At 45.6% G+C, this 15,545-nt stretch overlaps 1 protein-coding gene across 4 annotated transcripts in view; it reads left to right on the forward strand.

Moving 5' to 3' along the window:
• The first annotated feature begins 7,610 nt into the window (after window positions 1-7,610).
• GAB1 (GRB2 associated binding protein 1) overlaps window positions 7,611-15,545 on the forward strand; it is a 101,013-nt gene continuing 93,078 nt past the window's right edge. The window contains exon 1 of one of the 4 annotated variants that reach the window (XM_075421038.1): window positions 7,611-8,386. In XM_075421038.1, coding sequence (XP_075277153.1) covers window positions 8,315-8,386 — 72 coding nt within the window. In that variant the 5' untranslated portion in view covers window positions 7,611-8,314. The remainder of the gene's footprint in view (window positions 8,387-15,545) is intronic. The other 3 variants (XM_075421045.1, XM_075421041.1, XM_075421046.1) reach the window with 3 other exon arrangements.

Raw genomic sequence — 15,545 nt, forward strand, 5'->3', positions numbered from 1 at the left:
ATGAGTCCATACCTGTCTCGAACTTTTCTTTCCACTATCCCTCACATTCACCTCATTGTGTATTACTGACCACCCTGATTGTCTTCTAGAAGTACTGGAAATAATGCAAGATAAAATTAACAGCCTCCCTAAATCGTGAACCTGATCATTGATGCTACTTGTAAAATTACATGTAGCTGTCCCTTCCTCCCCTTTTTTATGGACTTGGCCCAAGACATCCCAAAAATGCAGCTGTGACTCCGCCGTCCTTCTCCTGTTCTGTTTCTCTTACAAGTTTTTATGTTGTCTCAGACACTGGGTGACCTCGGGATGAGGCGTTTCTCTTTTGCTGACGGTGGCGCGACACATTCTCTAACCTGCCAGCTCCAGTCTGATTTTTCCTTTCTGGTTTGAGGAGTACAGAAACGTCTGGGAGACGTAATTGAAGCTCAGAGAGTATCTTACGTTCCATACACTTAGCTGAGACAACCTGCTTTACTCCACTATGGTGCACTCCTGACAAGACAATAACTCTTGCCAGAAAAGATCAGATTTAAAGAATTCAGAGCTATGGAAAAAATTCTTCTGATGGAGTCAGCGTCCAGTGTGAAAACTCTTAAAATAGGACAAAATAAAATAATGAAAATCTTGCAAAGAAAAACACCCCACGTTTCCGTGTTTGGAAAGGCAGAAAAAAGTACACCTTCCTGCTTCTTTTTTTTTTTTTAATGCTATAGTGATCTTAGATATTATGGTAGAAATTGAGAAAATAATAATAATGGGAGAAACACATTTAAATCTCCTTAGCTTCAGGCTCTGGAAGTCCCAAGACAAAGCACTAAAGATTTTATAAATAACTTCAGAAAGACTACGTCTCTCCTGTGTGCTCTGTCTGGACAAGGCTGTCCTGACTTCAGTGCAAAGTGTTTGACTCTGGCTCTCAGATCTTTTAATCCAATTTGCAAATTCATTAGACATCCTATCCCTGCTATCGATACAGGCTGAGGACTTCCAAAATTCTCAAACACACTCAATTGAAATAAATAAATTCATAAAATTCCCATTCAGGACTGGCATTCACCTCTGAGAATACAGTTGCTTTTCTCACTCACATGCTAAGGTTTCATCTTACCTAGCTTCATATGTCACAAGTGTGGCTGGTCTACCTCTGAGCTAGCTGTCTAGACTCTTGTTTATAGTCAGTGGAGATAAACAAGCACTTCAAGAACACAATTCACCTCATCAGTTTAGAGATCTGCCTTTGGAAGAGATGGAACATGGCCTACTTGCCTATAGTTTGCCACTGAGTATAAAGGAATATGCAAACTACCACACTGTAGGTGAATCCCAGCCTGGATGACTTGCACTGCGAGCTGGCTTAATGGAGTAGGACTCCCCTTTGGCTGAGGCTGCAGGCAAGTGTCAGGACTATCCATGAAACTGCCCATACTCCAGCAGGACATATTAGTGTGGTGACAGCCTTGCATTTCTTATTCTTCCAGTAAGACAAAAGAGAAGTAAATGTGGCTGTCTGAAGAGCAACTGCTTAGAGTGAGGGCTAAGCATTTCTGATGGAGGCATCCTGAAGTCCGCAGAGAAGACAGTTTGTAGAGGTGCTAATTTTTCTGCAAAGTACCAGGTCCCAAACAATGTGAGTTTGGGCCCTAATGTGTCACCGTGTAGTCTGAGAATGTGTTAGAAAGGCACCTTCTTGGCATCATCTCTGTCTTGTGATGGTAAGTCCTTTTTTTGCAATGTTCAGAGCCATTTGTGCATTCATTAGATGGACCTCTCCTCAAAAGCACCTTTTTTTCCTACTGCCTAATTTCCCTGGGTTTAATTGTATGTTCCCACTGGGCATCGACAATGTTCCAAGCCATCTGGTGACTTTAATTTTTGGTTTAAATTATTTCAATAATTTAAATTTGGGAGCACTGCAGCATAGTTCTTTGATTAATCTGTTAAGGGGAGACAGGAGCTTCAGCTAAACACATCTTAACTCTGCTTGGCATTCAGACATTTTTCCTTCTTTCTTCAGATACTTCTAGGTAATCTTTTGATTTCTCTATTTTCAAAATACTGGTTGCAAGGAACTGATTAAGTGTGGAGATTTGAACAAAGAACAGTAAGATACAGCAGAATATCCAGTTGACATAACTTATTATTGTACTTGCATTGTAAGTGTAATTATTCAAATTTTTGTATTGTATGAAAAGGCTCTCTAACCAAAATATTCTCTGATACAAGCTTGCTTTTTTATGCTGTAACAGAAACCACCACCCTGCAATGTCCTCGTAATTCCTGCCTCTTAGCCTTTACCTTCTCCCCCGGTGTTCTACACTGCAATAAACTTATCTTTTGCGAGGTGTTCAATACATCTTCCACCTTGCGATTTTGGAGGACAAACCATGCTCATACAAACTGCTTAGGTGATGCTTTCTCGACTAGGCATAGCATTGAAGTATTGGTCTCTTATGTGACCATACATTAATTTTTCTCCTGAAAACACAGTCATCTCTACAGTAATTCTTATTTCTATTAAAAGACCAAACATGTCTGAACTATTAAGTTTCCATTGTCCTGAACTTGTAAAATGCTTCCTATGATAGAAAAAGTCCATGCATTTTCAGTACACGAGGACAAGTGCAAAGTATTGTCCTTATGGAGGGAAAATCTTGCTGATTAATTTTTGAACAGCATAGACCTGAGGAAGTTTCTGCATGGCTGGCCAGCCAGCCAGCCCGCTCCTTCTTCCTTGCCTAGTCTAGAAAGAAAAGGGAAATTCCCTTGCATGAAATAAAGTAGTCAACTGATCCCCTGGCAAAATAACAGAGGACAAACATTTACCAGTGAATTTCCATTCCAGAAGTGGGAAGGAGAGTTTTCTACAAAAATCACAAAGGAAATCTCAATGTATTATACCAATGCAGAACTGACTGCTGGTCCTTTTTTGTACGAGTTCTGCAGTGTACCCTTGCTTTTATTTGCCTATATCAGTATTAAGAGGAATAATAGAAAAGAGACAAGAGGTAGTTTAACAACCAGTGAGTAACTCTGAAGTGTGTGGACATACAGTCACCTCATTTAATTATGTCTGTTTTGTATTACTTCCCTCAATCTGTTTGCCAAATAATCTAAATAACTACAGTCTTGAAAGAAGCAGTAGATAACGTCATCCACGAACTGACCAAAATAACTCTGTAGATTAAATTTACCTAGGAATAATTTTGAAATCAAAAGGAAAATATCTGAGATGAAAACAAATGTCTAAATGCCATTTTTTTCAAGCTTAAAAGGATCTGTCTCTTTGCACTGATTCATTGTTGCATAAATACCTAAAGTTTTTTGGGACGTAGTTTGACATGCAAAATTTTTTATTAAATTATTTTTTAATTATTTGTTTAGATTTTTTACTAGAGTGTTAAGTCTCTTGTGTCATAATGAAGAACAAATTTTGTTTTCAAATATAAGCAGAGGGCATAGAAGAGTTTAGGAATCACTGTCTGGAGCCACAGCTGACTGACTGCAACATGAAACTACAGAGAAATGCATAGGTTTTCATACTCTAAGTAGAATACAAAATTGGGAGCTGTAGCGAACAGTGTCTTATTATGCGAGTCCAGAATTTCTAAGCTATTTGCATGAGAAATTAGCGTCATTTATATTTTTAAAAACAAGCCCATATGAATTTAATCTCCTCTTCTATCAGCTCCTGTTTCCTTTGTGAAGGCGGCTTGGCAGGCAAACCAGAGGCAAATGGATTTCCACATGACCTACTTTATCTGGCGAGATATATAAATAGTCTACTCCAAAACTTTGGAGAACCCATTTAAAACACTTTGGAATGCACTCGTGAAAGAACGCAAAGTCAATGGAGGAATCAAGGCATCTCACACGTGCTCGTGGAAGGCAGATGGTAACTGAGACGAAACCACTGTCAGAGAAGCCTGAACTCCAGCGCAAAGAGCTGGAAGGTGGCACGAGCACCGTGACCGTGTGTGTAGTTGTCACGTAGCAGGGCATGGCGTCACCTTGCTGGCCGGAGTGCATTTTATTCAGTGCTTTTTGTACTGCGCAGTTGGTCGTGGTATCCGACCTCAAAACGGGTACTGGTTTGGACGGCAACGGCTATGTGGGATTCAGAAATGGCAACACGCGCAGCTGTGCGGTAGCTGGGTGTGAAGTGGTTTTGGCTGTAGGCAGTGAGGATGGATCCCCTCTGAGCTCCCTTGCCTAGCTGCTCTGCTGGGCACATCCTCTTCTTGGCCACCAAGCTGCCAATGGCATGCTCCTTTTTGAAAATGGGGAAAAAAGCCTCTCGGTAACCCAACCAGCTGCAAAACAGCTGAGGGCAGTGGGCTGTTTTCTTGCTGCTATCAAAAAAAAAAAGGAAAAAAAAAAAAAGAGGGTCTAAAGCAAGGGAACCTCACTTGAAAAATGAGATGGCGATTCCTCACAAATCAAAAGGGCAAGATTGATCCAAGTGGGCACAAGGAGACCTCTGCAGCTTCTTAGGCCATTGCTGATACGCTGGCAAGGCAAAGAAAATCCTTTTTCCTCCAGGACTGGCCTTGTACAGAAACACAAAAGACCTCCGTAGTGCAACTAATTGAGCTCAAAGGACCTTTATCTTCTGGACTTCCTAAGTAATAGCACGCTTGTACAGAAATAACCTGCGGGGACAAAGTGAGGGGAGAGGGTGGTCATGTCCTGACATAGGTTACAGCAGTTCCGCAAGCAGTGGCTGCCCCAGGGGGTACTCGGTACTTCCAAGCACAAGCCATACTGCAAGAGAATTTCAAAATAGAGCACGCTTAACATTGTTTAAATTTTCACAGCAAAACCGTAGCAGGAAAACTAGCTGAAACATTCCTTCCTGACAGAGTTCTTTGCGACTTTTATTCTAATTTCAGGAAATTATGCCCCAGCCTAATTTAGCTGAGTGTAAGGATTTTTCTACTTGGAGAAACTGGCTGGCGTAATTATTTCACTTATGCCCACTACCCTCTCTTCATCGACAGTTTTACAGCTGTAAACATGCAGATGTTAAGAGTCAGACCTAAATATTGTGCAGTTTATGCATTTCATCAGCGTTCCTAATTGCTTTGGTGTACGCTAATACAGGATATCTAAATCATGAGCTGTGGAGCATTGCTGGTTATGCACAGAAATCCAACATATTAATACCCTTTGCTTGGCTAACTGTTTGCTTTCTGGGGAAGAGGGGTGCAGCTACGTGCAGCCCTCTCTCGAGACGATCAGCGAGAGCACCGGTGGAACTGTGAGTGGGTAACTCCAACGGTTGAGAGCAGAAAGGGAAATCCACCGCCATGACTAGAAAGGGAGCAGTCCAGCAGGCATCCCCTTAACTAGTCACTTGGAAATCTTTCTTCGCTGTATTATATTTTCTTCAATTTGACAATCCAATAAAACATTTTTATGTCCAGTTTTGGGGCTTGTGATTAGGCTCAACAACAAGGTATGGTCTAAAAGGCAGGTTTTATTACTTATTATTTATCACTACTCTTGACATTAACTCCTTTCCTACCTACGATTTATCGTTATACGGCAGGGATGAAACCCACACACAAAATCTGTCTCTGGACAGCTATTTTCAAGAAAATGAATTGACAGATGAATATATGAGAAATATATGAAAACTAACGCCGGACTCCAGGCTAACACTGTTTTCAGTGTGGTTTAAAATACAAAGGTAATGTTTTGAAATATGATCTCAGGGACAATTTTGTGTCTTTGGACCAGATAACTTGTTTGGTTGGTGCCTCCCTAGAGTCTGCTTAAGCCAAAAGACTCTGGCTTTTTTTGATTAGTCCTCAAGACACGGGTTAATTAATAGGATTTAAACAAACCATTGGATCATGCTACAACACCCTAATGGCAATGGCATTTTCATTAAGTTCTGATTCTACATGTTCTTGCTCTGATGATACTAAGTTGTCTCCAGCTTTCTAAAGGAAACTGGAAAATGTTGTGGTCTTATCTTGACACTTGGATAATCTCAAATGTTGAGATTCTGAAACAACAGCATTAGTGCTTTAAACAAAAGAGCTATACTGAAACCTAGCCTGAAATCTAAACCGAACAGTGCAATTTGAGTTCATGCTTACCAGCTGCACGCCCCAAATCACTTTTTTACTCTTTGCAACAGCCCCTCTGAGGCAGCTGAAATGATGATGTGCAGAAATGGACGTCAGGATGGCTTGGATGCTAGGATCTGTGCATTTTCACCATTGGTAAAGACCAACATTCACCGTTTTTCTCTTTTCAGGTGTTTTTGGCGAAATATCTTCTTCTTTGATGATGTTTCTTTCAGTGCTTAATAGTGCTTTACCTGTCATAACACTTCAAGAATAGAAATTACTGTGAAAACATTTATGGTGAAATCGACGCACCGACTGTAACATGAGCCTCTAAGCTTTCACCTTTACTTGTCCTGTTACTTCTGTAAACGCCCCTGTTCAAACGCTGCAGCCGCTGCCCGGTAGCTGTGTGCAGGCAGCCCACCGCGCCGGGCGCCTCCGGCGGCGGCTTACCAGGGGGACCAGAGCACCGGTGCTAGCGCCGCCGGGGACCTCCCGCGCCAGCGAGTACCCTGTGAAAGCGAACGAATGAATGAATAAATAAATATTTATTTGGAGATCCTTCCTAGCAGAGTGGAAGAGACAGAGAGCACCAACAGCGCAGATGCTGAATGAGCTTGGTCTTTCCCTTTTAACTGAACAGTGTTTAGATCGCCCTGCATATCACTCTCCCCCTTTTTTTTGTTGGGGGGGGGGGGTTATTCGAGGTATTTACCTTCGCGCAGAATGACCAGGTTTTGGGGATTTTTTCGGTGGGGTTTCGGCACGGACTGGCGCTGTGGCGCGGAGGGGGTCGGGGTGCACCGCCGCGGGTGGGCGCGCCTTGTGCCAGAGGAGATTTTAAACTCTTCCGCCGCTTCCACGCCGGTGAGTCCGTCCTGGCTGCCGGGGGCGGCCCCTCGCTGCCGCTGCTCAGCGGGAACGGGCCATCGCCCTCCCGGTCCGGGCACCGGCGCCGGGGGGGCCGCACCTGGCATTTCGCCTTTCTGCGCTCACCCCCCAACTTTTTAATTTTGTTGTTGTTAAGGCAGTTCCAGGCTCGCTAAGAGGAGTTTACTTTTGCCGAGTTGTTTTTTAATGCAGTTTTCGTAGGGCTTTTCGGGTTGTCTTTCCCATCTCCAGTGAGCGACTGCGCGCCGGGTGTCACAGAATCACCATTTCAGCCGCGATTTCAGTACTTGTTACTCACATCGCCGCGCGCTTCGGCACCGAAAACAAACCGAACACACCCCCCCCCCCCCCCCCCGACCGTCCGAGGGTCCGTCGCTCGGCCCCTTCCCTTCCGCCGGCACACGGCGGGACGTCCCTCCCAGCCCCGCGCCCCCCCGCCGCCCGCGCCGCCGCAGTCCCCGCCGCCTGCCGCCGCCTACAGCTCCCAGGATCCCTCTGGGAGGCCCCGTCCCCTACCGGCCCTTGTTGTTTGAAAAGGCTCCAGCGGAGTTTCGGGGGGAGCGGCCGTGCCGGGGCTCCTCCGCTCGGGGCGGGGCGGGGAGGTGGCGCTGGCCGCGGGGGCCGGCGCTCTGGAGGAAAGTGGGCTGGGGAGGGGAAAGGGGGGGAACGCGACCCGCGACGCCGTGAATACCAGGGCAAACCCCTCCCACGGCCGCCGGGAGGGAGAGGAGCCGGCCCCCGCCCGGGGGCGAGACCCCGCCGCTCCCGCCCGTAGGCGAAGGAGGCAGGAGCGCCGGCCGATCCCCTCCTCCCGGCGCAGGGGGAGGAGGAAGGGGAAGGAGCGAGCCCGGGGAGCCGCGGCGGCCGGCGCTGAGCTCGGCCCGGCGGCGGGGCGAGGGGAGGGGAGGAGGGGGAGCCCCCCGCGGCCCTTCCCCGGCGGGAGGGTCCCGGCGGCGCGGGGGGCGGCGCTACCGACGCGGGGCGGCGGCTGGATCCTGCCCTGGGACGCCGGAGCCGAAGTTGCGGCGGGGCGGCGGCTGCCCCTGTCGTCTCTCCCGATGTTCGTGTGACTCGGCGGCGGCGAGGAGGAGGAGGAAGGGAGGGGGGAAACCTCCCGCCTCAGCTCCGCTCGCCGCTCCGCTCCGGCTGGTTGTTGTGCGTGAGAGACAGACACACACACACCGCTCCCCCGTCCCTCCCCTCGCCCCGCAGCCCCGGGAGGCCGGAGCGGGCGCGGTGCTGCCGCCGCGTCTCGGGGCTCCCTCGGCCCGGCCCGGCCCGGCCCGGGCGCTGCCGCCGGAGGAGGAGAAGAAGGACTACCCCGGCGGGCAGGCGGCCCAGCCATGAGCGGCGGGGAGGTGGTCTGCTCGGGCTGGCTCCGAAAGTCCCCACCGGAGAAGAAGTTGAAACGCTACGTGAGTGCCCTCTCCCGCTGGCGGTCCGCGCTCCCCCTCCCCTCCCCGCTCGCCTCCCGCTCCCGCCCGGCCCGGCCTCCCCGCGCGGTCCCTCCCGGCTGGGCCCGGCGGCGGCTGCGGCGCGGACGAGCCGCGCTCCCGGCCGCCTCCCCGCTTCGGCCGGGACTGCTGCCCGGCGCGTCCCGCGGGGGTTCCCGGCCCTTCATTTTCTCTCCGTCCCCCCCCCCCCCCCCCCTTTCTTGTCCCCTTCGCCACAAAAAAAAACAAACAACCCAAACGGGGCGCCGAGCGGTCAGACGTTTCTGCCCTGCTTTTATCGCCTTTCTGAGGGAGTCGGGAGCGGGAGGGGGGCGGAGTTTTTTCCGTCTTCCCTTTGGATCCGGGCTCGGTATATGTGTATTTTTAAACGTAAACAGTTGCCGTCCTGGTGCCGGTGGCCGATCGATGGAAGGGGAGGGCGGGGGGCGGCCCGTCCCCCGGCTCGATGCGGCGGGCCGGGAGCCGCTTCTGGCGGGAGAGCAGCGGGGATGCCGGAGGGGGGCTCTGCCCTTGGGACTACAGCCCTCCGCCTCGGGGAGGAGGGGCGGGCGGCGGCGGTGGAGGGGGGAGCTGGGGAGAAAAGTGCCCGCTTCTTACTTGAAGTTGAGCCTGCCGTCGCTCCGAAGCGAAGGCGTTCGCGGAGGCTGCGGCGGGGCTGGCGCTGGGCGGGCAGGAAAATGGAGCGCGTTCGCTGAGCGGGCAGATTTCGTGACAGGGCAGCGGCGGTGCCGGCTGTCAGTCACGCAGGGGCAGCGGGGGTGCCAGGAGCCCCCTCTGCCCAGCCCTGTCCCCTCCACGCCCTCCTCACTTCGTGACTGCTACCAAGTGTTGGGCCGCCTCTTCTTTTTAATTTATTTTTTAAGTCTTCATTCAGCCAGTTAGGTGGTATTTAAATAGACTTGGCCTTTGCAGTTGGCCTTTTTTTCTTTTTTTTTGTTTTGAAGCGGCTAAACCTTCAGATTCGTTTGGGAATCTGTGAATGAGGGTCTTGACGTGACCGTGGTGTTTTCATCTGTCAGCGATTAACAACCGCTTCTCGAAGAGCTGGTGCTGTTGCGGACAGTCTTTTAAATTCCAGGAAAACGGTGAAATGGGACTCTTTTCAAAGTGAAAAATAATGTTTGGGGTAGCCTGTTCTCTAGTTCCCAGTGGCAAAAATCCTGTTCATGCGAAGGACACGGGATCGGACTGCCAAAGAGAACGTCCCGATGGGTCGTGGCAGGGCTGTGCTTCCCTGCTGAATTGGACACGGGCTGTACTTTGGCTGATCCTTCGTGTGTACGTGTGTATTCCCAGGATGCTGCTCTACCAGTGTGTAGGAATGAAGAGCAGTGTTAATGTTTTTAATGTCTGAATAAATTTCCTGCGCAAACTTTAAATCACGTACAGTTATGCTGTCTGTTAATGGACAGAGTTGTAAGCGAGAGTTTGCGCTCCTAGATCTATACCATAAATCAGTCCCTAAATGTGCTAGCTTTTTTTCCGCTTATCTGGCCTTTCAGTGTATTTATAGCTCCGCTTCCATACTGGAGTAACATCAGAACCTTGAGGGGAAAACCCTGACTGCAGCATTGGTCAAGTGGTTCCCCATCGTAAGGAAGTGGTTCCTTAATTTTCACGTGAAATGGGGGATCTGCTTTTTGAGGAGGCAGAGAATTGGAGTTGTAGTACGACAAGCTTATGTGAGTGTGACTTGGTTTAGCATCTGCATGCACTGCAGGCCATGAGGTCATAAGTTTAACTCTTGCCTGTTGTAGACTTGTTTTCTGCTTGTATAAAACAAAGGTGCCGTTTAAAGGAGGGCTTAAAGTAAAATTCCGCCTGCTTGTGCCTGATCAGTTGTAGGCTAAAGGTTCACGCTCACTTCAAAGACCTGAAAGTGACCTTGACATCATAATCGCCACCTTCAAGCAAACAAAAAGTTGACGTACTTAAGACGATGAACTTTAACTGAGTGCACTGATTGTTGGCTTATGCTCTCTGCAGTTCTGTGCTTAGGCGAAGGCACAGAAGAGCTGTGTTTTTAAAGCCGTATTTTATAGTGGTGATATTTCAAGACGCTGCACCAGACGAAAAGATGGGAAAGTGATTTCAATAGGAAACGGCTTTTCTGCAGCGCATGCTTTTCACGTATATATATGGAAAATTGTAGCTTCACGCTCTATTAGTTTTTGCACGCAAGTGTTGGGGCAGATCCAGGTTACCATCTGGGAAGGGAGATAAAAAGTCTGAAATTGCAGTTATATATGGCTTCAGTTCTTCAGAAGGGTGAAAAGGAGTACTTTGAAGCTAGTACGTAAACATATGTTTCACAGGGACTTCAGTTTTTAGTTTGAAACAGTTGGACACGGTATTGAAGCTAGCTTACAATCATTTTGAGGCTAAAAAAAGAAAAAAAACCCCAAGCAACCCGGTCCTGCAGGTTGAAAAATCAGGTTTTCTTGGATATGTGTCTTTTCCTCCCTTAAAAGGAGTCCTATTTTCATGTCTCCTTCATGGTACAGAAGTAACTTTCTGATAACCACTGGCACCTGTTGTTCGTTCCCTGGAGCTGGTACTCAGAACGCTTTGTTTGCTGGAATAGACTGGTCGTTTCCAGCAGCCGATCTCTGGGGAAAATACCAGTAACTTTTGGTGTTGGCTGGGGTCTGAGATGAGGATGTGGATTTAGTAGAGAAGAAGGGGAAGGGAGTTGGGGCTATGTCCTGCGCACCCCGTGCTGTGGTTGCATGAATATGTGAAGGAACTTGTTTGTGTGTAGGGATAGAGGACTGATAAATTTCACAGCTTCTGCTATGCTCGGTATTATTTTCTTTCCTCACTTGTTCTGTTACCTTCAACTTTGCAAATGTTTATGCCCTCACCTTAAGCTGCTCTACTTTTTCTGCTCTGGTCCCCTTATTTTTAAAGATGTTACTGGAAAGCCCTTTTCTCCCCATCTGTCCTTTAAAAAGTGATAGTAAACCTTGGCTTCGTGGCTTTCTGCAACGTTGCAGTTCTGCTGTGCACGTGCCAGTTAAAATAGCTGATTCTTTGTGGTAGCAGCATAGGGGACTTCTTACTGCCATTATGCTAAGAAACCACCAGATATTTAAACACAGCTGTCCTTGGTAAAGCGAAGGAGAAAAGCTTGAGGGAATGGGAATCTGTCTTCTAAATTCTCTCTAGAACTACTACGCTTTTGTCTGGGTGGTGGCTAGGGCTCAGCATGACAACTGGATGTACTTAAAATCAGGATTTTAGCGTTGATGGTCGGTTTATGCATCTGGTTTGTAGAAAGTCTACTGATGTAATGTAATAATGCTCAGTATTCTAACATGTCCTGCTTAGAGTGAAATACATTTTATGTGATGAAAGGTAAAACTTCATCAAAAACATCTCACATAAACAAGACTGGGAAATTATAAAACACTTCTTTAGGTAAGTTGATTCAGATTTTTCTGTATCTCATAAGCTTCCATGTACTTAATGAGAGTTCATAAAATGATTTTGAAAGTGCATTAGGAAAGCTTCATTTTGATATAATTATTACTAAAAAAGTCCTTTGGTTATTTGACTGTTCCTGTGGATTGTGCATTTAATTATTTAAAAACAAAGAGTTTAAGAAAAAGGCTTGGTCTCCCCCTGACATAAGGGACACTGAAGTAATTCAGACAAAGATACATATAGCATCGTCTTACTTACTCTAATGTTCTCAGTTGTAGACAGTGACTAAAAGTGCGCCAAACTATTAAGCTAGTTATTGATGTTTGAACTATAGGCTAGGACGGTATAGGTACAAAAGTAATAGAAGTGGAATATTTTACTGTGGTTTTGTTTGGCAGTTGCTCTTTGGCAGTAATCACATAGGTGCCTCTTCTGTCTTGAGTAATACTTAAACGTGCTAAGATACGTAATGGTGTTAAGAAATGTTTTATTCAGCAGAATAGTTGTAATCTGGTAAAAGCTGCAATGCCTGACAAAAGCCCTTTTGCTGGAAGGCACCTGTTTGCATTAAAGCTTTTTTGTGATCTTGCATGAGCATAGTGAGTAAATTTAAGAAGCCAGCTGGTTTACGGGGGGGCGGGGGGGGAACAAAAAAAACACAAGATGAGCTTATTTGACATCATGCAGTGCTGTCCCTGTAGAGCTGGATGAAGTTAACTCAGGACGAAGGAGTGTAATCGAGTGACATTATGTGACATCTTAATATTCTGAACTTGATTGTGCTTGTGCTCCTCCAGTTGCTGAAGGTGTTGTAGGAATCTGTTTTCGTGCAGGAACCTTTTATTCTGGAGGGAAGTCTGTCCCTTCGCTTATGCTATGCACTGTGCAGGAACCAGTATTTTGACTTCCGATATTTTTAAACATGGGTTGGTAAACCCTGAGCCGTGAATTCGAAATCACAACTAAACATAATGCTTTTGTTGATTGTAGAAGAAAGTTGCATTGTTTTGTGTGCTGACTGAAGATGCTGAAATAATCTCGGGTATGACTTTGGGGTTATACCTGTCTCCCGAGCTTGCTGTTTGGATGTAAGCCTCAGCTGAGGAGCATGGAACTCAGTGTACAAATATTTATCATCTTTGACAGGACGCTAGCAGCTGGTGTTGACTTTGCTGCCAAAGCTACAGCTCTGTTAGCGCCTGACCTATGGCGTGTGCTCTGAGTTAATTACCAGTGGATGGTTTCAGAGGGTAAAAGCAGGTGACAGTGTATAAAACAGGTGAAGTCTAATATACATGCACTAATATAAGTCTCTTCCACTAGTTATTCTAATTTCATGTAGTATACCACACTGCTGCACCCTGCTAATTTAAATGTTTCTGAATTTGAATGTACCTGAGTACCTGAACCGCTTGAATGCTTTTTTTCTTGGTATAGGTAGGAAAGTCGGAGACTCAAGTAACAGAAATTGTCCTATTCCTCTTGAAGCACGGGGGAACATATGAAATAAATCAGATAGTCTAAAGAAGTTTCTTGACGTCAACAGTTTTTCTTAACAGCTGTTAAATAGTAACCCTTGATTTGGGACTGTAATAGCTGAGGGATAAGGAAATAGTCAAGTTCTGACTTTTTATGATGTTGAAGATCGTTCTCATTTGGATGTATAGCCGCTTATTGATACCCTTTCACTATGCTTCTCTCGTTTGGTAGGTGTGTTAACAAGATTTGGTGCAGCTAGTTGCAGGTGATGACAACTCAGTGAAGAGCTAACAGGGAGCAGGGGAGACAGTGGAAAAACAAATTCAGGTCTCCCACTTTCGTGATGCTGCTTCTCCATGTATGCACAAAGTCTTGCAGCATTGAACCTTCAGGATAAGCACCGTATGTACTAACTGGAGGAAATAATGAAATACCATGAATTTAACTTCCAATTGAACGCAGATGACCTTGTTTTGCATGCCTCTTAGTCAATCGTAAGTCCAAATGTTAGGGAAAGCAGCTCAGTGACATGAATGTGCTTTGGATTTACAGAGAAAAGGAATGTTTTTATTGGACAGTTTGTCTTATAATATAGGCCTTGACTGTCAAAGTGAGCATCAATTCTGGAGGCCTTTGGTTGACCAGGTCACTCTTTCAGATGAGAGAGAATCGCTCCATTTTCATTCATCTGTTCTGGTATTTAACAGCCCCTTATTTAGAAAGAGGAAAGCAACAGACATAAAACAGTTTCCAGTGTCCTTATCTTACTCTTTAAATTTTAAAAATCTTGGAATGATTGTTTGCTCACTTCTGAGGCATGGATTTTTTTGTCATTGGTTTTCTTTAGTCTTTTTTTGACATGACTTTTGGATCGGATGATTAGAATCAACTGGAATCTCTTACAGGCATGTAGAACACATTTATTTCCCATTAAATTTGGCTCATGGCTTTGACAGAAGTCTTGGCGAAAAGTGAATGGAACATTGGTGATTCAAAATGTTGTAATTTTAAGGGAGAGAGTAATTTGGTGTATTGTAGATGGCTCTGGCATGGGTATCTCATATTCCTTTAGTCTTGCTATCACCTTTTTCTAGCCTAAAAATAGATGTCACCATACTATATTGGGTGAAATATTTTCTTAAATAAAGAAGGGGAGTACAACTGGTGATGTGCAAGTTTTACCTCAATGTAGAGCAAACAAACGTAAAGCAAAGATACACCTCCTTATGTTTTTCATCCCAACTTCTTTTGTAGTGTTGCAGTGACAGATGTCTTGAGACTTTTTCAAATTGACCTTAAAATTTTCTGTGCTTCAATGACTAATCATTTTATTGCCAATAGAAGCAATTTCAACTGTTGCAATTTAATTGCAGTATTTCGTTAGGAGGGACAGACCTTATGTCATGCGAATTACTTGAGCAAGGCACACAGAAAGATCAGACAGAAAGGGATGATCTTGTCAAGGCAGGTGTGTGTTGTGTACAGGTGAATATTGTTAGTCCAATGTAATTTGCTGCTGTTTTAGGGACTCTAATGTGAATTCAGCTCCTCATATGTACAATGAAGTATTTCTAATGCAGTGCTACATTTTTCTTTCTTTTTTGGGGGAGGGGGCGGGGGAGAATTCTGCAGTATCCATGCTGAAAAAAGAGTATTGTTTATTCGCAATTCCCACTTTATCAGTCTTTGATTAGGCTATTGCAGTTCCGTTTTTATGAATTCACTGGCTTGTTTACTTTAGGAAAAGTGTTCATAGTTGTACAAATAGCATTAGCTTTGTAAATATTGCTCAGTGCAATACACTAGTTGTGTTTTTGAGCTTTTTTTTTAAAAAAAAAAGAAACCCGCCAAACCTGGCTTCCTGTAAAAGGTTACATAGTCTTGTTTTTTGTGCTTGTGTTTGTTCTTGCTTCCAGCTGTTGATAAAAGTTTTGTTTCTCGTGATTAACTTTTGAGGCTTTTTGGAACATGCCACACTGCTTTTAGTTGTAAAAAATAATCTGTAAAAAAGTATCTGACTGTCTCCTTAGTAGTCTCCAGTAGGGAAATGTTTATAAGGTAATATGTTTATAAGGTAACATTCCATGAGGTGAAAGAGACTGAATTAACTGTTGAACTCTCTGACTTTTTTTGTTTTCTTAAACTGAGGGGAAGAAATATACTTAGTTGGATGTTATGCACCAAAATTACAACATTAGGATTAAACTCCCTGAGG

The sequence above is a fragment of the Opisthocomus hoazin genome, chromosome 5 (genome assembly GCF_030867145.1).
Source record: "Opisthocomus hoazin isolate bOpiHoa1 chromosome 5, bOpiHoa1.hap1, whole genome shotgun sequence".
Lineage (NCBI taxonomy): Eukaryota > Metazoa > Chordata > Aves > Opisthocomiformes > Opisthocomidae > Opisthocomus > Opisthocomus hoazin.